This window comes from Coregonus lavaretus (assembly GCF_964263955.1).
Source record: "Coregonus lavaretus genome assembly, contig: HAP1_SCAFFOLD_1035, whole genome shotgun sequence".
NCBI lineage: Eukaryota > Metazoa > Chordata > Actinopteri > Salmoniformes > Salmonidae > Coregonus > Coregonus lavaretus.
In genome coordinates, this window is record NW_028166796.1 from 103137 (window position 1) to 128112 (window position 24976).

A 24976-nucleotide genomic window follows, 5' to 3' on the forward strand; every position below is an offset into this window, starting at 1 on the left:
AACGCACTGAAGTCCGAGAGTTCTGAGTTGTTTTGAACGTGGCATCAAACGACAACGGAAGGCGGCCTTAAATCAGCATTGCACCACTTTGTAATGAGCTGGAGGCAGTATGCATTTTTGAAAACACACTTGTTTGAAACCTGAACGTTTTAATACATATGAAGCATGTCTTACCTTGCTTCAAAGTAGCGTATCTGATCGCCTCTTTCCAAATTTCGAATGGATATTTTAATCTGTCACATGAAACCATTCTCACGTGCAGTGCCCTTTGACAACGGTGTTTTCCTGGTAATTGCATTATGGAACATACATTTACGAGTAACCTACTGCCTTTTGCGCTTATAACGTGAATAAATACTACTTTATCAACTTTTTAAGCTAAACGTTCTTATCTTTTGAATACGTTTTATTTGTTATGTAGCCGAGGCCTACTGGTTGTATGAATTTGGGATCTCTCCTCCCACAACTGTCCCAGAGTCTGTTTGGAACAGGCGATTTCTTTCTCGACAAACTGACCAAAAGAATAGACGTTTTTACTACAGTAGATTGACAATAGGCTAGTGATTTTGCTGTTTGGTTGTGCGTCAACATTTTTTCTTGCTATGTCAGTCGCTAGCTAGGTTTCCATCCAATTGGCGTCAGATTTTCATGTGAATATTCTAAAATCTGTATAAAAACAATATGCGCATTTTCCCACCAGAGCGGTTTCCATGAAATTGACTTTGATTCGCACATATCAAAAATACCAGTTAAATGGGTTTCCATTATTTTCCACTCCACTTGACGGTTTAATCACAAAACATGTTGCGTTATTTAGCAAGTGTGGTATTGGCACCTGCGCTCTAGCCAACAGCTTGCAGATACAGTGCAGTTATTACCTACATGAGATTATGGACATTATTTTTTTTATGGTCAAATGGCAGCCAAGCATCAATGGTCACCAGAATAAGACCCTCGATTTTTATTGGAAAGGAGCGTCAAGCTTTTCACTTTCACCACCTTGTGAAAGTTAATAATTTATTTCATCTGTAGTCTAATAAAACTGCATGCTTTCCCGAGTAGTAGCGGGAGGGCCGCACAACATTTAATTGTGTCAAGTTGACTTCGATATGATGGTTATTATATCAATATTTCCACCGACATTCCTCACATAAATCATTTTACCGACACAAAAAAAGATCCCACCTTGTCTAGCGTGTTTTGTTTTGTCGACATTTTGGAAAGTTCACCAACAAATGTTGGTGAACTTGAATCCGATGTTTGTTGAGGCGTGAGGGTCAGCATATAAATACCCAGACTCGCTCGTCAAAGTGCTGAGGGTTGATGTGAGGAGAGATATTTTTTGTTGCGATTGCAAAGACTTGGGTGCTACGTTTTCGATTGACCGTGCATATATTTGTTTGTTAGTTAGCTAGCTAGCTATACAAACAAGTTAAAACTGCACCCCTCTGAGAACAAGCCATATCGACCAGTTTACAGCCAATTATGCTAGTTAGCTAGCTAAATTAAGGGCGAGGGGGTGTGAGAGAAACAATCTGCATGAGCTCTGCCATCCACACAGACGCGAATGCAATTAGTGCCTGGGAACATTTTCACGCTGTGAAAAAAATGGTACAACATGACGTTACAACACATTCAGAACAACCCAATCTTACTTAGGACCCCCCAAAAAGGCTAGAGCCAGCCCCTGCACACACCTGGTCTGGGTTGGCGAGGCGTCCGTCCATGTTGCTGACACGGTAGTATGTCTGGTCGCTGAAGTAGAGCTTGTAGGCGTGGGTTACCAAGCGGGTGCGGAAGGCCAACGCCAGCTGTCCCTCTAGGTAACGGATCATGCTGTTCACAAAGGTGGCCGGAACTGCAATCAACAGCCATTTTGTCAGCTCCCACACAAATGCCTGGGGGTCCTTCTTCACAATGGTCTTCACTGTAGGAGAACAGAAAATGTATTAGTCACCCCAATCTGCAAAGATGGATATTCTACTTTTGCTCTGCTCCCAACAGCCCCAGACAAACACACAGGTTACGTGCCTTGCTCAAGAGCACAACAGCAGGAGTACGGTACCTGGAATCTGAAAGCAGCCACCTGCCGGTTGCCAGTTCATCTACCCCGGCCTGGTGATTCGAAACGGCAACATTCAAAGTCTTTCCTACCTACCTATCATGCCGTCCAGGCTGGCCACGTAGATGGACAGGAAGGTTCTGGAGATGAGAGCCAGGGAGTGGAACCCCAGCAGACCCAACTCCTTACAGAACAGCTGGGGGAACAGGATACGAAGCAGGTGGCTTAGCCTCTTCAGAAACTCCTGGTTCACAGCCGGAGACTTACTACTCTTCTTCTTCCCTTGTTTTTCTCTCTCGGACCCTTCCGGTAGCACCCAGTTAGAGTTTAAGGGGACTGTGAGCGGTGTACCGGACCCAACTTTCTTCCTGAGTTTAGCCCACAAGTAGGGGTAGAGTTTCTTGACTCCGTAGGCAGCGACGAGAAGGATAACGGCTTTCCTGACATGGGAGGTTTTCTTGAGCTGCTCTGGAAGCTTTTCATACATGACCAACATTTTGATACCTGGTTAGCTAAGCTGTTTTAGGGCAGAATGCACATTCAGAATGAGGCCAAATATAGCGGAGTTCTCCAACTGAAACACCTGTTAACGTTACAGTCCCTCGATTACCTCTTTATATAGTTAGCAACTTTTTTATAACAACTTAAGGTGCTTCTCGCTGCCTATTCAATGATAGTTACCTATTTTACATTAACGTTGCATGTATAACAAAATGCAATAAACACTAACTTAGCCAGCTAAAGCAACCATGAACCAACCTCTTTCAAGCGAAACAGAAATGTCGATAGACAATCCATTGCATACGCAGTGTTACTGCTAGCTAACTTTAGCACTTCGGCTAACAACCAGGAACCTAGCAAGCTGTGATTGAGATGAACCTGCTCTCTCCTACATAGCTGGTACAGTGACAACTAGCTAGATGTACTATCCGTATATTTATACGAGCGGTATCTACAGACGAACAATACCCACTGACATGACAAGAAAAACACCTGCTAAGCTACTTAACTAGCATGCTAACTATAGATTAAACTTTCTGCCTGCCCCCAAAACTTCCATGTCACTGGCTGGCTAGCCGTCCAGCAAGCTCGCAGTAGTAGCTAGCTAGGAAGGTGACCCTCTGAAAATTAACCCCCCGACTTCGACAGTCATAATGCTCTGGTAATCTTTGACAACGTCTTCCGTCAGAGGAAAAAGTATTTATCAACATGGATTCTTCTTCTTCTATGGTCTTCTTCTTCAGTGGGGTTTATCGGCGGTTGGCATCCAACGTTATGGTGCATTACCGCCACCTACTGTATTGGAGTGTGGGCCAGAGACCGGGAGAAACTAAATCCTACCTGCCAGCCCCGTTGCTCTTAAAAAAAGATAACAAAATATTTGAGACTATATCTAATGACGTTCTACTCAATATACTCTTTAAACTAATTTCCTGTATCCCCTTCTCCCTCATACTAGATCTCATCCTCTCTCTTTCCCTCTGATACTGCCCACACTTTAGCAATGCATGCTCCACGGTCTCTGTTTCCTGGCAATAATCACACTTTCCTGTTGGATGCTTTCCTATCACATTTAAGGTCTTATTCAATTGGCTGTGTCCCACCCTTAATCTTGTAAAAATAACCTCCTCTCTTCTGTCCCTTCCTGCTGTCCTCCCTGACTTTCCCCAGCAGGTAGCTTAGTGGTTAAGAGCGTTGTACCAGTAACCTCAAAGGTCGCTGGTTCTAATCCCCGAGCCAACTAGGTGAAAAATCTGTCGATGTGCCCTTAAGCAAGGCACTTAACCCTAATTGCTTCTGTAAGTCGCTCTGGATAAGAGCGTCTGCTAAATGACTAAAATGTCTAAATAAATGCCTTCCCTTAGACTCTCTATTCCACTGCTCCTGTCATCTCTACACCATCTCTGTATATACCAGTCTTTTTGCGTCTGCCTTGCTCATTGAAACTACAACATCAACATCCCCACTACTAAGTGCTTGTTTAGCCAGTACATCTACTGCCTCGTTCCTCTCCACCCCCACATGGGCTGGGACCCAAGTAAATCTCATCTGAATACCCATCTGTCTAATCCTGCCATGGGTTTGTAGCATCTCATAAAGCAGGTCTTGTCTGCTACGTGATCTAAAGGACTGGAGACTCATTAACACTGCACATGAATCAGAACAAATAACTACTCTGTCTGGCTTAACTTCCTCCACGCACTGCAAGGCCAACAGTATGGCCATCAGCTCCACCCACTGCAAGGCCAACAGTATGGCCACCAGCTCCACCCACTGCAAGGCCAACAGTATGGCCATCAGCTCCACCCACTGCAAGGCCAACAGTATGGCCATCAGCTCCACCCACTGCAAGGCCAACAGTATGGCCATCAGCTCCACCCACTGCAAGGCCAACAGTATGGCCATCAGCTCCACCCACTGCAAGGCCAACAGTATGGCCATCAGCTCCGCCCACTGCAAGGCCAACAGTATGGCCACCAGCTCCACCCACTGCAAGGCCAACAGTATGGCCATCAGCTCCACCCACTGCAAAGCCAACAGTATGGCCATCAGCTCCGCCCACTGCAAGGCCAACAGTATGGCCACCAGCTCCACCCACTGCAAGGCCAACAGTATGGCCATCAGCTCCACCCACTGCAAGGCCAATAGTATGGCCATCAGCTCCGCCCACTGCAAGGCCAACAGTATGGCCATCAGCTCCACCCACTGCAAGGCCAATAGTATGGCCATCAGCTCCGCCCACTGCAAGGCCAACAGTATGGCCATCAGCTCTGCCGTATATACAGCCAGATGATCTGTAATACGTTTCCTGACTTCCACCCCACATTCCTGCACTACAAATGCTGACCCAGTATGTCCTATCCTTGGATCTTTTGAACCATCTGTGTAAATGGCCACAAAATACACAGTATCAACACCCTCCCTATCTTTCTGTATTCTCACCAACACTTCTAGATCAACTACTGGAGGCGGGAGTAGCCATGGTGGATTTACAGGAATAACTACCGTTGGACCAAACACCCTTCCATACAGTCCCAAGCTCGTGTTCTGTCTTCGACTCATGTTCCCAGCATGCCTGTAAAATCCCTTTCGCAGGATGAGACACACCATGTCCCTGTAGGTCGACCCAATAATTCATTGCCAGCTGCTGTCTCCTAATCTGCAATGGCATATCCCCCATCTCCACCTGTAATGTAGCCACCGGGGAGGTCCGAAACGCCCCACTACATCTTCTGAGTCCTTGCCCCTGTATGACATCTTGTCCGGATTCTTTTGAGGCCCACTGCAATCTTCCACTGCTCTTCAGAAATACAATGAATCAAAATCAGACCACACCTGGTCACTCTGACAGACTCCGCTTTTCCCAGTGCATCCTTCACCATTTGACACCTCAGACGGGTTTCCCACATATACATCCTTCCTCAGGAAATGCATCATTATCATTATCAACATCCTTACTCAGGAAACGCATCATTATCATTATCATTTACACATGTATCCGCCACTCCAATTTATGACAATTTCCTGTTTGTTCCAGTTTTCGATATTACTGTTGTCCATTCAGAACATTCGTCTTCACCAGATTTACTTGACGCACTGCTTAATTCGAACTCAGCTATCTTTCCTTCCCGGTGTCGAACTCCTCAATATAATGGATTGATAGGCACTGTTCTTTATCTACCTCAGTGATTGGTGCAGATGTTCTTCTTCGGTGGTGTTTTAGGGCGGACTACCACCTGCCGCCCACTACTGGATGCAGAAAACAAAAAAGGGGGGAATGGAAAAGGGAAAAACATAACTTTTAACTTCCTCAAACGTCCGAAAAACATCCTATAAAAACAAAAAATCCTCAGTCATTCAAATTCACTCACAGCACTGCACAGATCCGGGGACCTGAGAGGATGGGACTGCTCCAGCCAGTAATCTGTGCAGTAAAAGATGATCCATTATATTGGCCAGATACTCTAGTGGTCGCTCTAACAGACCACATGTTAGGGCATCACATGATGCAGTCAGTCCAGACCCGGCCCATCACAGCACAGCTCTACCAGTCCAGACCCGGCCCATCACAGCACAGCTCTACCAGACCAGACCCAGCTCAACTCTACACAGCACCGACCACTACCCTAGGGTCTGACAAAACACTGTTGAGGGTAGTGCACCACATGACGCAGTCAGTCCACACCACGTATCATTCACAGCCCTCATATGCTGAGCGTTTGAAGCTTCGCCAGTCTACTCAACTCCTGACATTCTGGTTCTCTCTGAAACATGGTTAAATGGTTCTGTTTCTGATAAAGACATTGAAGTAAATGATTATAATGTATTTACATGTGACAGAAAGGGGTGGAGTGGGCATGTACACTACATTTTAGTCATTTAGCAGACGCTCTTATCCAGAGCGACTTACAGGAGCAATTAGTGTTAAGTGTCTTGCTCAATGGGCACATCGACAGATTTTTCACCTAGTCGGCTCGGGGATTAGAACCAGCGACCTTTCGGTTACTGGCACAACGCTCTTAACCACTAAGCTACCTGCCGCCACTAAATGACCAACAGTTTGTGGACACCTGCTCATCCAACATCTCATTCCAAAATCATAGGCATTAATATGGAGTTGGTCCCCCCCTTTGCTGCTATAACAGCCTCCACTCTTCTGGGAAGGCTTTCCACTAGATGTTGGAACATTGCTGCGGGGACTTGCTTCCATTCAGCCACAAGAGCATTAGTGAGGTCGGGCACTGATGTTGGGCGATTAGGTCTGGCAGTCTGCGTTCAAATTCATGGGGTTGAGGTCAGGGCTCTGTGCAGGCCAGTCAAGTTCTTCCACACCGATCTCAACAAACCATTTCTGTATGGACCTTGCTTTGTGCAAGGGAAACAGGAAAGGGCTCTCCCCAAACTGTTGCCACAAAGTTGGAAGCACAGAATCATCTAGAATGCCATTGTATGCTGTAGTATTAAGATTTCCCTTCACTGGAACTAAGGGGCCTAGCCCGAACCATGAGAAACAGCCCCAGACCATTATTCTTCCTCCACCAAACTTTACAGTTGGCACTATGCATTCGGGCAGGTAGCGTTCTCCTGGCAATCGCCAAACCCAGATTTGTCCGTCGGCCTGCCAGATGGTGAAGTGTGACTCATCACTCCAGAGAACGCGTTTCCACTGCTCCAGAGTCCAATGGCGGCGAGCTTTACACCTCTCCAGCCGACGCTTGGCATTGGGCATGGTGATCTTAGGCTTGTGTGCGGTTGCTCGGCCATGGAAACCCATTTCATGAAGCTCCCGACGACCAGTTCTTGTGCTGACGTTGCTTCCAGAGGCAGTTTGGAACTCGGTAGTGAGTGTTGCAACTGAGGACAGAAGATTTTTACGCGCTACGCGCTTCAGCACTCAGCGGTCTCGTTCTGTGAGCTTGTGTGGCCTACGAGTTCGCGGCTGAGCCGTTGTTGCTCCTAGACGTTTCCACTTCACAATAACAGGGGCAGCTCTAGCAGGGCAGAAATTAGATGAACTGATTTGTTGGAAAGGTGGCATCCTGTGACGGTGCCATGTTGAAAGTCACTGAGCCCTGCAGTAAAGGCCATTCTACTGCCGATGTTTGTCTATGGAGATTGCATGGTTGCGTGCTCGATTTTATACACCTGTCAGCAACGGGTGTGGCTGAAATAGCAGAATCCACTAATTTGTGTTTTGTCTCACATCATTTACAGTTGAAGTCGGACGTTTACATACACTTAGGTTGGAGTCAATAAAACTCGTTTTTCAACCACTCCACAAATGTCTTGTTAACAAACTATAGTTTTGGCAAGTCGGTTAGGACATCTACTTTGTGCATGACACAAGTAATTTTTCCAACAATTGTTTACAGACAGATTATTTCACTTATAATTCACTGTATCACAATTCCAGTGGGTCAGAAGTTTACATACACTAAGTTGACTGTGCCTTTAAACAGCTTGGAAAATTACAGAAAATTATGTCATGGCTTTAGAAGCTTTTGATAGGCTAATTGACATCATTTGAGTCAATTGGAGGTGTACCTGTGGATGTATTTCAAGGCCTACCTTCAAACTCAGTGCCTCTTTGCTTGACATCATGGGAAAATCAAAAGAAATCAGCCAAGACCTCAGAAAAGAAATTGTAGACCTCCACAAGTCTGGTTCATCGTTGGGAGCAATTTCCAAATGCCTGAAGGTACCGCATTCATCTGTACAAACAATAGTATGCAAGTATAAACACCATGGGACCACGCAGCCGTCATACCGCTCAGGAAGGAGATGTGTTCTGTCTCCTAGAGAAGAACGTACTTTGGTGCGAAAAGTGCAAATCAATCCCAGAACAACAGCAAAGGACCTTGTGAAGATGCTGGAGGAAACAGGTACAAAAGTATCTATATCCACAGTAAAACAAGTCCTATATCGACATAACCTGAAAGGCCGCTCAGCAAGGAAGAAGCCACTGCTCCAAAACCGCCATAAAAAAGCCAGACTACGGTTTGCAACTGCACATGGGGACAAAGATCGTACTTTTTGGAGAAATTTCCTCTGGTCTGATGAAATAAAAATATAACTTTTTGGCTATAATGACCATCGTTATGTTTGGAGGAAAAAGGGGGTTGCTTGCAAGCCGAAGAACACCATCCCAACCGTGAAGCACGGGGGTGGCAGCATCATGCTGTGGGGGTGCTTTGCTGCAGGAGGGACTGGTGCACTTCACAAAATAGATGGCATCATGAGGAAGGAAAAGTATGTAGATATATTGAAGCAACATCTCAAGACATCACTCAGGAAGGTAAAGCTTGGTCGCAAATGGGTCTTCCAAATGGACAATGACCCCAAGCATACTTCCAAAGTTGTGGCAAAATGGCTTAAGGACAGCAAAGTCAAGGTATTGGAGTGGCCATTACAAAGCCCTGACCTCAATCCTATAGAAAATGTGTGGGCAGAACTGAAAAAGCGTGTGCGAGCAAGGAGGCCTACAAACCTGACTCAGTTACACCAGCTCTGTCAGGAGGAATGGGCCAAAATTCACCCAACTTATTGTGGGAAGCATCGTTATGTCTCCGAACTGTTACCCAAAACTAAAGTTGCACTTAAACACTTGTTATTTACCGACTGCCCTCAGACCACTCGTAGGACAGGTAACTGCGTCGTTAGATGCTTTTTTTTGCCCTTCCGCGTAATTTTATACACAGAAGATCTCCGCTAGACATAGAATCAAGATGTTAATCTGTCTCTCTGTATCCGCCGATAACTTTATAACGAAGTTGACTAAAATACAAAGTTGACATACTGTCTATCAGGTGTCCTGTCCTGTGTAGTCTATATCCTGTCTATCAGGTGTCCTGTGTAATCTATATCCTGTGTATCAGGTGTCCTGTGTAATCTATATCCTGTCTATCAGGTGTCCTGTGTAGTCTATATCCTGTGTATCAGGTGTCCTGTGTAGTCTATATCCTGTCTATCAGGTGTCCTGTCCTGTGTAGTCTATATCCTGTGTATCAGGTGTCCTGTGTAGTCTATATCCTGTCTATCAGGTGTCCTGTGTAGTCTATATCCTGTCTATCAGGTGTCATGTGTAGTCTATATCCTGTCTATCAGGTGTCCTGTGTAGTCTATATCCTGTCTATCAGGTGTCCTGTGTAGTCTATATCCTGTCTATCAGGTGTCCTGTGTAGTCTATATCCTGTCTATCAGGTGTCCTGTGTAGTCTATATCCTGTCTATCAGGTGTCATGTGTAGTCTATATCCTGTCTATCAGGTGTCCTGTGTAATCTATATCCTGTGTATCAGGTGTCCTGTGTAATCTATATCCTGTCTATCAGGTGTCCTGTGTAGTCTATATCCTGTGTATCAGGTGTCCTGTGTAGTCTATATCCTGTCTATCAGGTGTCCTGTGTAGTCTATATCCTGTCTATCAGGTGTCCTGTGTAGTCTATATCCTGTCTATCAGGTGTCCTGTGTAGTCTATATCCTGTCTATCAGGTGTCCTGTGTAGTCTATATCCTGTCTATCAGGTGTCCTGTGTAGTCTATATCCTGTCTATCAGGTGTCCTGTGTAGTCTATATCCTGTCTATCAGGTGTCCTGTGTAATCTATATCCTGTGTATCAGGTGTCCTGTGTAGTCTATATCCTGTCTATCAGGTGTCCTGTGTAGTCTATATCCTGTCTATCAGGTGTCCTGTGTAGTCTATATCCTGTCTATCAGGTGTCCTGTGTAGTCTATATCCTGTCTATCAGGTGTCCTGTGTAGTCTATATCCTGTCTATCAGGTGTCCTGTGTAGTCTATATCCTGTCTATCAGGTGTCCTGTGTAGTCTATATCCTGTCTATCAGGTGTCCTGTGTAATCTATATCCTGTGTATCAGGTGTCCTGTGTAGTCTATATCCTGTGTATCAGGTGTCCTGTGTAATCTATATCCTGTGTATCAGGTGTCCTGTGTAGTCTATATCCTGTCTATCAGGTGTCCTGTGTAGCCTATATCCTGTCTATCAGGTGTCCTGTGTAGTCTATATCCTGTCTATCAGGTGTCCTGTGTAGTCTATATCCTGTCTATCAGGTGTCCTGTGTAGTCTATATCCTGTGAATCATTCCAAAGTTAGTTTGCTGGTAAAAGTTGGATATTTTCAGTGTAACTTTGGCGAGGCCACCAAATTCTCATGGACATTGTTACTCTGAAGGTAGGCTACCTGTGTCCCACTGTTTGCTTTGTATAGGCCAGTATATTGCTGCTTACATTCCAGTAATGTCGTTTTGTTATAGTTGTGGTTCTGGACTGCATGTATAGCCTATACACAGTATAGACCTATGTAACTGTGTCCTGTTGGTGCAACATTTCAAATTAGTTTTCCACTGGGAGACAGGGGCGTAGGCATGGGTGGGCCTGGTGGACACAGGCCCACCCACTGGGGAGCCAGGCCCTGCCAGGCTCACCCAATCAGATTGAGCAAAAACAAAAAAAGAGCACACTTTTACTACAAAAATGCCGTTGTGCCAATCCACATTTCTGCCTCCTCCCCCGCTGGAGGCCATCAAACTCTTGTGTCCATTTCTCCTTTGGTCTCTAATGTGTCCCGCTGTCTGCGTTGTGTTTGTGTGTGTTTCACACCTCTGTGTGAGGCTCTCTCCAGACAGTGGACAAATAATCTGATTCGTTATGATCTGCTCCTATATCAGCACTCCTACTGTAAGATGCTTTGTGGACAGGTGAGCTTGCTGCTCTCTCTTACCTGGCCAGTTGTGAAGAGTCTGCTACATTATGGCCAGTTGTGAAGAGTCTGCTACATTATGGCCAGTTGTGAAGAGTCTGCTACATTATGGCCAGTTGTGAAGAGTCTGCTACATTATGGCCAGTTGTGAAGAGTCTGCTACATTATGGCCAGTTGTGAAGAGTCTGCTACATTATAGCCAGTTGTGAAGAGTCTGCTACATTATAGCCAGTTGTGAAGAGTCTGCTACATTATAGCCAGTTGTGAAGAGTCTGCTACATTGTGGCCAGTGGGGAGGGGAGTCTGCTACATTGTGGCCAGTGGGGAGGGGAGTCTGCTACATTGTGGCCAGTGGGGAGGGGAGCCTGCTACATTGTGGCCAGTGGGGAGGGGAGTCTGCTACATTGTGGCCAGTGGGGAGGGGAGCCTGCTACATTGTGGCCAGTGGGGAGGGGAGCCTGCTACATTGTGGCCAGTGGGGAGGGGAGCCTGCTACATTGTGGCCAGTGGGGAGGGGAGCCTGCTACATTGTGGCCAGTGGGGAGGGGAGCCTGCTACATTGTGGCCAGTTGGGAGGGGAGCCTGCTACATTGTGGCCAGTGGGGAGGGGAGCCTGCTGAATAAGTTAGACATTTACACAGTTAGTCTGTGAGAGAGGGTTGTGAGATGGAGAAAAATCACCAGCAGGGGATTTGTAACACAGTTTAGCTTGTGTGTTATCTTCTAGGATAATGTAGTTCAGTAAAACGAGTCAACTGTAATGATGTGTATCTGACCGCAGTATTGATCCAGTAATGTAGTTCAGTAAAACTAGTCAACTGTAATGATGTGTATCTGACCGCAGTATTGATCCCTCTATGTTCCTTTATGTTATTCCCCACAGAGAGGACGATGAGGATGAGGTCTTCACCCTGCCCTGCCAGATCCACAACCCCCACTGCTGTCTCTAACGCTGTCTCTACTGATGGTTCCAGCTCCACCACACCACAAAGGCCCCACTCCTCTTCCACTATCCCCCACTGCAGGCCCTGGCTCCACTCCCCTCTCAGCCAGTTCAGAGGTGGACACCTAGACCTCAACAGAGAAGAGGGAGGAGCAGAGGTAGGGGCACTGGAACCAGCACAACAGAGGGAGATGAACCTGAGGACAGATGGCATACAGTCATTGGGAGATGAACCTGAGGACAGATGGCATACAGTCATTGGGAGATGAACCTGAGGACAGATGGCATACAGTCATTGAAGATGATGTGGGGCCAGTACTACCCAGGTTCAGACCCAAACGACCTGTCGGCCCGCAGTTGGACGGTACTCAAACATCCACCTCTGTGTTGGGGACACTAGTTTCCAATAGCAACAGCTATGGGGACAAGAAGCAGCAGGGGGAGAAGAAGATGCACTGGAAACATGTCACCATGGGCAACACGCTGTCACCATGGGCAACACGCTGTCACCATGGGCAACACGCTCTCGTACATTTCCCTGGTGATGTACATGGGACTGGCGAAGGTGTCAAGACTAGTTGACTAGTGGAGCAAGTCCCCGCTCTGCCGATTCAAGTTCCCCGCATTCATCATGAGTTAAAAACGTTTCTTGGCCATCAACAGTACTCTTCACATGAGTTAAAACCGTTCCTTGGCCATCAACAGTAAAAAATAAAGGGAACACTTAAACAACACATCCTAGATCTGAATGAATGAAATAATCTTATTAAATACTTTTTTCTTTACATAGTTGAATGTGCTGACAACAAAATCACACAAAAATTATCAATGGAAATCAAATTTATCAACCCATGGAGGTCTGGATTTGGAGTCACCCTCAAAATTAAAGTGGAAAACCACACTACAGGCTGATCCAACTTTGATGTAATGTCCTTAAAACAAGTCAAAATGAGGCTCTGTAGTGTGTGTGGCCTCCACGTGCCTGTATGACCTCCCTAGAACGCCTGGGCATGCTCCTGATGAGGTGGCGGATGGTCTCCTGAGGGATCTCCTCCCAGACCTGGACTAAAGCATCCGCCAACTCCTGGACAGTCTGTGGTGCAACGTGGCGTTGGTGGATGGAGCGAGACATGATGTCCCAGATGTGCTCAATTGGATTCAGGTCTGGGGAACGGGCGGTCCATAGCATCAATGCCTTCCTCTTGCAGGAACTGCTGACACACTCCAGCCACATGAGGTCTAGCATTGTCTTGCATTAGGAGGAACCCAGGGCCAACCGCACCAGCATATGGTATCACAAGGGGTCTGAGGATCTCATCTCGGTATCTAATGGCAGTCAGGCTACCTCTGGCGAGCACATGGAGGGCTGTGCGGCCCCACAAAGAAATGCCACCCCACACCATGACTGACCCACCGCCAAACCGGTCAGTGCTAACTGTGCCACTAGAGATCCTGGTTCGAATCCAGGCTCTGTCGCAGCCGGCCGCGACCGGGAGACTCATGGGCGGCGCACAATTGGCCCAGCGTCGTCCAGGGTAGGGGAGGGAATGGCCGGCAGGGATGTAGCTCAGTTGATAGAGCATGGCGTTTGCAACGCCAGGGTTGTGGGTTCAATTCCCACGGGGGCCAGTATAAAAAAATATGTATTCACTAACTGTAAGTCGCTCTGGATAAGAGCGTCTGCTAAATGACTAAAATGTAAATGTAAATGTAATGTTGCAGGCAGCAGAACGTTCTCCACGGCGTCTCCAGACTCTGTCACGTCTGTCACATGTGCTCAGTGTGAACCTGCTTTCATCTGTGAAGAGCACAGGGCGCCAGTGGCGAATTTGCCAATCTTGGTGTTCTCTGGCAAATGCCAAACGTCCTGCACGGTGTTGGGCTGTAAGCACAACCCCCACCTGTGGACGTCGGGCCCTCATACCACCCTCATGGAGTCTGTTTCTGACCGTTTGAGCAGACACATGCACATTTGTGGCCTGCTGGAGGTCATTTTGCAGGGCTCTGGCAGTGCTCCTCCTGCTCCTCCTTGCACAAAGGCGGAGGTAGCGGTCCTGCTGCTCGGTTGTTGCCCTCCTACGGTCTCCTCCACGTCTCCTGATGTACTGGCCTGTCTCCTGGTAGCGCCTCCATGCTCTGGACACTACGCTGACAGACACAGCAAACCTTCTTGTCACAGCTCGCATTGATGTGCCATCCTGGATGAGCTGCACTACCTGAGCCACTTGTGTGGGTTGTAGACTCTGTCTCATGCTACCACTAGAGTGAAAGCACCGCCAGCATTCAAAAGTGACCAAAACATCAGCCAGGAAGCATAGGAACTGAGAAGTGGTCTGTGGTCACCACCTGCAGAACCACTTCTTTATTGGGGGTGTCTTGCTAATTGCCTATAATTTCCACCTGTTGTCTATTCCATTTGCACAACAGCATGTGAAATTTATAGTCAATCAGTGTTGCTTCCTAAGTGGACAGTTTGATTTCACAGAAGTGTGATTGACTTGGAGTTACATTGTGTTGTTTAAGTGTTCCCTTTATTTCTTTGAGCAGTGTAGTTAGGTAAGAGGCGTTGTCGTGCCTGGAATTAGTTAGGTAAGAGGCGTTGTCGTGCCTGCTATTTAGTTAGGTAAGAGGCGTTGTCGTGCCTGCTATTTAGTTAGGTAAGAGGCGTTGTCGTGCCTGCTATTTAGTTAGGTAAGAGGCGTTGTCGTGCCTGCTATTTAGTTAGGTAAGAGGCGTTGTCGTGCCTGCTATTTAGTTAGGTAAGAGGCGTTGTCGTGCCTGCTATTTAGTTAGGTAAGAGGCGTTGTCGTGCCTGCTATTTAGTTAGGTAAGAGGCGTTGTCGTGCCTGCTATTTAGTTAGGTAAGAGGCGTTGTCTTGCCTGCTATTTAGTTAGGTAAGAGGCGTTGTCGTGCCTGCTATTTAGTTAGGTAAGAGGCGTTGTCGTGCCTGCTATTTAGTTAGGTAAGAGGCGTTGTCGTGCCTGCTAAATAGTTAGGTAAGAGGCGTTGTCGTGCCTGCTATTTAGTTAGGTAAGAGGCGTTGTCGTGCCTGCTATTTAGTTAGGTAAGAGGCGTTGTCGTGCCTGCTATTTAGTTAGGTAAGAGGCGTTGTCGTGCCTGCTATTTAGTTAGGTAAGAGGCGTTGTCGTGCCTGCTATTTAGTTAGGTAAGAGGCGTTGTCGTGCCTGCTATTTAGTTAGGTAAGAGGCGTTGTCGTGCCTGCTATTTAGTTAGGTAAGAGGCGTTGTCGTGCCTGCTAAATAGTTAGGTAAGAGGCGTTGTCGTGCCTGCTATTTAGTTAGGTAAGAGGCGTTGTCGTGCCTGCTATTTAGTTAGGTAAGAGGCGTTGCCGTGCCTGCTATTTAGTTAGGTAAGAGGCGTTGTCGTGCCTGCTATTTAGTTAGGTAAGAGGCGTTGTCGTGCCTGCTATTTAGTTAGGTAAGAGGCGTTGTCGTGCCTGCTAAATAGTTAGGTAAGAGGCGTTGTCGTGCCTGCTATTTAGTTAGGTAAGAGGCGTTGTCGTGCCTGCTATTTAGTTAGGTAAGAGGCGTTGTCGTGCCTGCTATTTAGTTAGGTAAGAGGCGTTGTCGTGCCTGCTATTTAGTTAGGTAAGAGGCGTTGTCGTGCCTGCTATTTAGTTAGGTAAGAGGCGTTGTCGTGCCTGCTATTTAGTTAGGTAAGAGGCGTTGTCGTGCCTGCTATTTAGTTAGGTAAGAGGCGTTGTCGTGCCTGCTAAATAGTTAGGTAAGAGGCGTTGTCGTGCCTGCTATTTAGTTAGGTAAGAGGCGTTGTCGTGCCTGCTATTTAGTTAGGTAAGAGGCGTTGTCGTGCCTGCTATTTAGTTAGGTAAGAGGCGTTGTCGTGCCTGCTAAATAGTTAGGTAAGAGGCGTTGTCGTGCCTGCTATTTAGTTAGGTAAGAGGCGTTGTCGTGCCTGCTATTTAGTTAGGTAAGAGGCGTTGTCGTGCCTGCTATTTAGTTAGGTAAGAGGCGTTGTCGTGCCTGCTATTTAGTTAGGTAAGAGGCGTTGTCGTGCCTGCTATTTAGTTAGGTAAGAGGCGTTGTCGTGCCTGCTATTTAGTTAGGTAAGAGGCGTTGTCGTGCCTGCTATTTAGTTAGGTAAGAGGCGTTGTCGTGCCTGCTATTTAGTTAGGTAAGAGGCGTTGTCGTGCCTGCTATTTAGTTAGGTAAGAGGCGTTGTCGTGCCTGCTATTTAGTTAGGTAAGAGGCGTTGTCGTGCCTGCTAAATAGTTAGGTAAGAGGCGTTGTCGTGCCTGCTATTTAGTTAGGTAAGAGGCGTTGTCGTGCCTGCTATTTAGTTAGGTAAGAGGCGTTGTCGTGCCTGCTATTTAGTTAGGTAAGAGGCGTTGTCGTGCCTGCTATTTAGTTAGGTAAGAGGCGTTGTCGTGCCTGCTATTTAGTTAGGTAAGAGGCGTTGTCGTGCCTGCTATTTAGTTAGGTAAGAGGCGTTGTCGTGCCTGCTATTTAGTTAGGTAAGAGGCGTTGTCGTGCCTGCTATTTAGTTAGGTAAGAGGCGTTGTCGTGCCTGCTATTTAGTTAGGTAAGAGGCGTTGTCGTGCCTGCTATTTAGTTAGGTAAGAGGCGTTGTCGTGCCTGCTATTTAGTTAGGTAAGAGGCGTTGTCGTGCCTGCTAAATAGTTAGGTAAGAGGCGTTGTCGTGCCTGCTATTTAGTTAGGTAAGAGGCGTTGTCGTGCCTGCTATTTAGTTAGGTAAGAGGCGTTGTCGTGCCTGCTATTTAGTTAGGTAAGAGGCGTTGTCGTGCCTGCTATTTAGTTAGGTAAGAGGCGTTGTCGTGCCTGCTAAATAGTTAGGTAAGAGGCGTTGTCGTGCCTGCTAAATAGTTAGGTAAGAGGCGTTGCCGTGCCTGCTATGTAGTTAGGTAAGAGGCGTTGTCGTGCCTGCTATTTAGTTAGGTAAGAGGCGTTGTCGTGCCTGCTATTTAGTTAGGTAAGAGGCGTTGTCGTGCCTGCTAAATAGTTAGGTAAGAGGCGTTGTCGTGCCTGCTATTTAGTTAGGTAAGAGGCGTTGTCGTGCCTGCTATTTAGTTAGGTAAGAGGCGTTGTCGTGCCTGCTAAATAGTTAGGTAAGAGGCGTTGTCGTGCCTGCTAAATAGTTAGGTAAGAGGCGTTGCCGTGCCTGCTATGTAGTTAGGTAAGAGGCGTTGTCGTGCCTGCTAAATAGTTAGGTAAGAGGCGTTGCCGTGCCTGCTATGTAGTTAGGTAAGAGGCGTTGTCGTGCCTGCTATGTAGTTAGGTAAGAGGCGTTGTCGTGCCTGCTATTTAGTTAGGTAAGAGGCGTTGTCTTCACGACTCTGTTGGTGTGTGTGAACCATGATCATTCCTTAGTGATTACTAATTACTGTCTGCTTTTCGTCTAACAGGTAACGTAGTGTAGTGGGGCAGCAGGTAGCTTAGTGGTTAAGATCGTTGTGCCAGTAACCGAAAGGTCGCTGGTTCTAATCCCCGAGCCGACTAGGTGAAAAATCTATCGATGTGCCCTTGAGCAAGGCACTTAACCCTAATTAATAATTGCTCATGTAAGTCGCTCTGGATAAGAGCGTCTACTAAATGACTAAAATGTAACAAGTAATTACCTAGCTAGCTAACTTTAGCAAGTAGATTCCACTCAACTCAAGGTATAGTATAGCAATTTAATTAATTTCCCAATGACTTTGCTTATGTATCAAGTTTAAGCTGGGTTCAGTGCTTACTGTTCAAGCTGGCTAGCTAAACAGACGGCTCTGAACCCATGAAGACAAAACCAATCACACTGGACACAACACTGGACTGGCCAAGGGCAAGCGTATTTTAGTTTGTCCATCACTCCAGTGAAAGTGACCAATCTAAGGTTTCTATGCCCCGCCCTCAAGGATTGAGCTCTGAGCAAGTTTGTATTAAAGAAGGTCAGGATGTTAAATGGGTAAAAATGGGTATTAATATTTTCTTCCATTCTCCGTTTCATGAACTTATTCACAGGTAAATAATAATGTAAGTTAAAAAATATATATATTAATAGAAATCACATTTAAAATCAGAAAAGTCGGCTTATCTAATTGTTTCTTTACATATGATAATAAAAAAAATCACAAGATTCTTGACAGCGAAGTAAATGTCTTCCCGCCTATAGGTCTATTTTTGGATGGAGAGTATTTACCTATAAATAGTGAGTTCATCCATTTATCTCGATTTCCATCATGAATCGAGCTCTGAGGAAACTCCTGGCAACTGCGGTCAGAACCGGTGCCGCCGCCATTCCATGTGGGTTCACCCCATCCTGTCCGCCCGTAGCCGGCATTGGCAGTATCATCAGCTTGTGCAGGAGCTGCGGTTCATGATGCGTTGTTCCAGGGATACTTCAGGCTCAACAAAGCCCAGTTTGACGACCTGCTGTCCTGGGGGTGGAACCACGAGATTTCGGTGGGCTATACGTCCAGCCAAACGTCTCGCCATTTGTCTGAGGTAAATGTTGTCAATCAATTCTAAAATCCTGACATGTTATTGTAGATCGATAAATAGAAAACACCTGTGTATATAAGGTCCCACAGTTAACAGTGCATGTCAGAGCAGAAACTATACCATGAAGTCCATGGAACATATGTAGTTCTGTCTCTTATCTATTAATGTTCAGGAAGAGTAGCTGCTGCTTTTGCAACAGCTAATGGGGATCCTAATAAAATACACACAAAAAATACCAATACTATCCGTTGATCTCCAAGATAGAATTGTGATGAGGCATATATCTGTCAAAGGGTATAAAACAATTTATAGAGTGTTGAAAAGTTTCCAAGAGCACAGTGGTCTCCATCATTGGGAAATTGATCAAATATGGAACTAACCAGCCTCGAGCTGGCCGTCCGACCAAACTGAGCAACCGGGCAAGAAGGACCTTGGTCAGGGAGGTGACCAAGAACCCAATGACCACTCTGACATAACTACTGAGTTCCTTGGCTGAGATGGGAGAACCTGCCAGAAGGACAACAGTCTCTACAGCACTTCACCAATCTGGGCTTTATGGGAGAGTGGCCAGACGGAAGCCAGAAAGGCACATGACAGCACGCCTGGAGTTGGCAAAAAGACACGTGAAAGACTCAGAGCATAAGACAAAAGGTTCTGTGGTCTGATGAGACAGAAATGTTACTCTTTGGCCTGAATGCAAAGCGCCATGTCTGGAGAAAACCAGGCGGTGCTCATCACCTGTCTAACACCATCCCTACCGTGAAGCATGGTGGTGGCAGAATCATACTATGGGGGATGCTTTTCAGCGGCAGGGACTGGAGACTGGTAAGGAGAGGGAACAATGAATGGACAGTGGCATGCATTCATGGATGCCAAGGGAAGCCAGGCTTTCCCCCCCCAAAAAAAAAAAAAAAAAAGAAAAGACAAAAAAAACATACTAAATTATGTATCTTTCATCTCTGTGTGTCATACATTTCCTTCAATTTGCAAGAGGCTGAATTTATCTAATTGGCGTAAGCATCCAAAGGAGCGAAACAGCGCCCCTCTGTGTCTCTATGTGTAGCCCATCTATCTGATGCTGTCTGGTCAAAAAAAGTATGACATTGTTGCCACCCATAGCATTGAATGCAAGGGAAGCCAGCGAGCATTTGGCCTCCCTTGATAAAAAAAAAAAAGTATAAAAATAATAGCCAATCAACATTGAGCTAAACTGAGTGAGTTCAACTGTGAATGGTCCTGGCGCACAAAGAAAAACATGTAAAAGGAAGCCAGTTTGGATTTGGCTTCACACCAATCACATCACGTTAGAAGCATAAACTTAATTTACAGAAAACTTGAATTGTTGCATCTCATTGTGTCGTTGTCCTCCGGTGGCTAGCTAGCTAGCTAAAATGGTCCCTTTTCTAAATTAGCCAAGGATGGAGATAGGGATTTGGACTGGTGGTTTTACTTCATTCTTAATACTGGCCAATGACTATAACGGCGATTCTGATCCAACCATAAATTCATACATTTTTCCCCTGGCCTGAGAGGATGGAAGTTCAACATGTAGCTAGATGTAGTATGCTAATGTTAACTAGCTGGCCCGGCGTATCGTTGCCCATGAAAGGAAGTTAGGCTAGCGAGCAAGTATTTTAGCCAGGTAGCCTAGGACAACAAAAACTAAAAGCATGTACTGTATGACAGTCCTAGACGTTTCAGCATCATCAAAGAGGAGGATGGCATTGCAGGCATTTCTCTGTCATGTGTCTGTATCTATGTAATGTGTCTGTATCTATGTCATGTGTCTGTATCTATGTAATGTGTCTGTATCTATGTAATGTGTCTGTATCTCTGTAATGTGTCTGTATCTCTGTAATGTGTCTGTATCTCTGTAATGTGTCTGTATCTATGTAATGTGTCTGTATCTATGTAATGTGTCTGTAATGTGTCTGTATCTCTGTAATGTGTCTGTAATGTGTCTGTATATCTGTAATGTGTCTGTATCTATGTAATGTGTCTGTATCTCTGTAATGTGTCTGTATATCTGTAATGTGTCTGTATCTCTGTAATGTGTCTGTATATCTGTAATGTGTCTGTATCTCTGTAATGTGTCTGTATCTCTGTAATGTGTCTGTATCTATGTAATGTGTCTGTATCTATGTAATGTGTCTGTATCTCTCTAATGTGTCATGTGTCTGTATCTATATAATGTGTCTGTATCTCTGTAATGTGTCTGTATCTATGTAATGTGTATGTATCTCTGTAATGTGTCATGTGTCTGTATCTATGTAATGTGTCTGTATCTCTGTCATGTGTCTGTAATGTGTCTGTATCTCTGTAATGTGTCTGTAATGTGTCTGTATCTCTGTCATGTGTCTGTGTCTCTGTAATGTGTCTGTATATCTGTAATGTGTCTGTATCTATGTAATGTGTCTGTATATCTGTAATGTGTCTGTATCTCTGTAATGTGTCTGTATCTATGTAATGTGTCTGTATCTATGTAATGTGTCTGTATCTATGTAATGTGTCTGTATCTCTCTAATGTGTCATGTGTCTGTATCTATATAATGTGTCTGTATCTCTGTAATGTGTCTGTATCTATGTAATGTGTCTGTATCTCTGTAATGTGTCATGTGTCTGTATCTATATAATGTGTCTGTATCTCTGTAATGTGTCTGTATCTCTGTAATGTGTCATGTGTCTGTATCTATGTAATGTGTCTGTAACTCTGTCATGTGTCTGTAATGTGTCTGTATCTCTGTAATGTGTCTGTAATGTGTCTGTATCTCTGTAATGTGTCTGTAATGTGTCTGTATCTCTGTAATGTGTCTGTAATGTGTCTATCTCTGTAATGTGTCTGTAATGTGTCTGTATCTCTGTCATGTGTCTGTAATGTGTCTGTATCTATGTAATGTGTCTGTATCTCTGTCATGTGTCTGTAATGTGTCTGTATCTATGTAATGTGTCTGTAATGTGTCTGTATCTCTGTAATGTGTCTGTGTCTCTGTAATGTGTCTGTATCTCTGTAATGTGTCTGTATCTATGTAATGTGTCTGTATCTCTGTAATGTGTCTGTAATGTGTCTATCTCTGTAATGTGTCTGTAATGTGTCTGTATCTCTGTCATGTGTCTGTAATGTGTCTGTATCTATGTAATGTGTCTGTATCTCTGTCATGTGTCTGTAATGTGTCTGTATCTATGTAATGTGTCTGTATCTCTGTAATGTGTCTGTATCTCTGTCATGTGTCTGTATCTCTGTCATGTGTCTGTATCTCTGTCATGTGTCTGTGTCTCTGTCATGTGTCTGTATCTATGTAATGTGTCTGTGTCTCTGTAATGTGTCTGTATCTCTGTAATGTGTCTGTGTCTCTGTAATGTGTCTGTATCTCTGTAATGTCTGTATCTCTGTAATGTGTCTGTAATGTGTCATGTGTCTGTATCTCTGTAATGTGTCTGTATCTCTGTAATGTGTCTGTAATGTGTCTGTATCTCTGTAATGTGTCTGTATCTATGTAATGTGTCTGTAATGTGTCTGTATCTCTGTAATGTGTCTGTATCTCTGTAATGTGTCTGTATCTCTGTAATGTGTCTGTATCTCTGTAATGTGTCTGTAATGTGTCTGTGTCTCTGTCATGTGTCTGTAATGTGTCTGTATCTCTGTAATGTGTCTGTATCTCTGTAATGTGTCTGTATCTATGTAATGTGTCTGTAATGTGTCTGTATCTCTGTCATGTGTCTGTATATCTGTAATGTGTCTGTATATCTGTAATGTGTCTGTATCTCTGTAATGTGTCTGTATCTCTGTAATGTGTCTGTATCTCTGTAATGTGTCTGTATCTCTGTAATGTGTCTGTGTCTCTGTAATGTGTCTGTATCTCTGTAATGTGTCTGTATCTATGTAATGTGTCTGTGTCTCTGTAATGTGTCTGTATCTCTGTCATGTGTCTGTATCTCTGTCATGTGTCTGTATCTATGTCATGTGTCTGTATCTATGTCATGTGTCTGTGTCTCTGTCATGTGTCTGTGTCTCTGTCATGTGTCTGTATCTCTGTAATGTGTCTGTGTCTCTGTAATGTGTCTGTGTCTCTGTCATGTGTCTGTATCTATGTCATGTGTCTGTGTCTCTGTAATGTGTCTGTATCTCTGTAATGTGTCTGTATCTCTGTAATGTGTCTGTATCTCTGTAATGTGTCTGTAATGTGTCTGTGTCTCTGTAATGTGTCTGTATCTATGTAATGTGTCTGTGTCTCTGTAATGTGTCTGTATCTCTGTAATGTCTGTATCTCTGTAATGTGTCTGTATCTATGTAATGTGTCTGTGTCTCTGTAATGTGTCTGTATCTCTGTCATGTGTCTGTATCTCTGTCATGTGTCTGTATCTCTGTCATGTGTCTGTATCTCTGTCATGTGTCTGTATCTATGTAATGTGTCTGTATCTCTGTAATGTGTCTGTATCTATGTAATGTGTCTGTAATGTGTCTGTATCTCTGTAATGTGTCTGTATCTCTGTAATGTGTCTGTAATGTGTCTGTATCTCTGTAATGTGTCTGTATCTATGTAATGTGTCTGTATCTCTGTAATGTGTCTGTGTCTCTGTAATGTGTCTGTATCTCTGTAATGTCTGTATCTCTGTAATGTGTCTGTATCTATGTAATGTGTCTGTAATGTGTCTGTAATGTGTCATGTGTCTGTATCTCTGTAATGTGTCTGTATCTCTGTAATGTGTCTGTATCTCTGTAATGTGTCTGTATCTATGTAATGTGTCTGTAATGTGTCTGTATCTCTGTAATGTGTCTGTATCTCTGTAATGTGTCTGTAATGTGTCTGTGTCTCTGTAATGTGTCTGTATCTATGTAATGTGTCTGTAATGTGTCTGTATCTCTGTAATGTGTCTGTATCTCTGTAATGTGTCTGTATCTCTGTAATGTGTCTGTAATGTGTCTGTATCTCTGTCATGTGTCTGTGTCTCTGTCATGTGTCTGTGTCTCTGTAATGTGTCTGTATCTCTGTCATGTGTCTGTATCTCTGTCATGTGTCTGTGTCTCTGTCATGTGTCTGTATCTCTGTCATGTGTCTGTATCTCTGTCATGTGTCTGTATCTCTGTAATGTTTCTCAGTCAGAATGCTTCTAGCTACAGTTAACAGAATCACTTTAATAAAAACAGCATTTACAGCATTTCTTTACTCACTTTCCATTCATACAATAATGAAAATGAATTTCTCATTTGAATAATTCACAAAGTGAGATCAGAGAAAAAGCTACATATAGACAAAGATAGAAAAATCTGAACTTTTTTTTTACAGGGTTCATTCATTCATTCATTCATTCATTGCTATGCAAAATAATCATTCATAAAGTCCATCAAAAAGTCAATGGTCACAATCACAGAAGAAGAATGAATAAAGTAGAAGAGAAGTAGAAATTGAAGAGATATCTTTCTCCTCCTCGTAGGTGAAATAATTGAAAGTCAAGACATCTTTTGCCTCCAGTCCTTGTTGCTAAAATGAATGAAAGAGTCATTTAGAAATGAAAGCAGTTCCCTTGGCTTCCTCCTCATTATGGTCCATGTTAATCCAAGGAGATATGGGGAGGATAATGTCATTTTCAACCTCAAAGAAAGAAAGCAGGCGGGCAAAAACACAGCAAATTGCATTGCCATAATAAAACAGGGGTCTCCTACCTTTTTTAGCAGAGCTACTTTAAAAAAAAAGTTGAAACATTTTGCAAGCTACTTAAAAAAAAAAAAAGCTTTCAAGTAATACTGATTCTCTTCTCCTCTCCCCTGCAACTCTTCCCCAGGTCTTTGGTGTACAAGAGATGGGTTTTCTGTCAATATACCCGATAAAATAATGGTTAGTTAACAACTCTAAGGGGGGGGCCCTATAAAACTATATTTTGTATTTTCCTGAATTCTGTTTTCCCCATTTTTATTTTTCCTGGTTTGGAATTTGAGTTAGAGTTGTTTTTACTATAAATATTACAACTATTCATAGAGGTTCTGGGTCCATGTTTATGATTCAATCACATCAGAATACTATTTCTGATGTCTGGAAAACCCTCCGTCAAATGTAGATTTCTGAGTGTATTTCCCCTTTTAAGAGCTCCGTCAAATGTAGATTTCTGAGTGTATTTCCCCTTTTAAGAGCTCCGTCAAATGTAGATTTCTGAGTGTATTTCCCCTTTTAAGAGCTCCGTCAAATGTAGATTTCTGAGTGTATTTCCCCTTTAAGAGAGGATCGTGTCGGTCTAAAGATGTTTCTGCTGCAGCATGTCATGACACAGTTTGCACAACAATCCC

The 24976-nt window shown here is 44.5% G+C and overlaps 1 protein-coding gene across 3 annotated transcripts in view; it reads right to left on the reverse strand.

Moving 5' to 3' along the window:
• The window catches only part of abcd1 (ATP-binding cassette, sub-family D (ALD), member 1), a 47410-nt gene extending 44119 nt beyond the window's left edge, over window positions 1–3291 (reverse strand). For 2 of the 3 annotated variants that reach the window (XM_084189554.1, XM_084189556.1), the window contains exons 1-2: window positions 2159–3285; window positions 1698–1927 (exon numbers count right to left, since the gene is read on the reverse strand). In XM_084189554.1, the coding sequence (XP_084045680.1) occupies window positions 1698–1927; window positions 2159–2558 (630 nt within the window). In that variant the 5' untranslated portion in view covers window positions 2559–3285. Of the gene's footprint in view, window positions 1–1697; window positions 1928–2158 lie in introns of all 3 variants that reach the window. The other variant, XM_084189555.1, reaches the window with a different exon arrangement.
• Between the last annotated feature and the right edge of the window lie 21685 nt (window positions 3292–24976).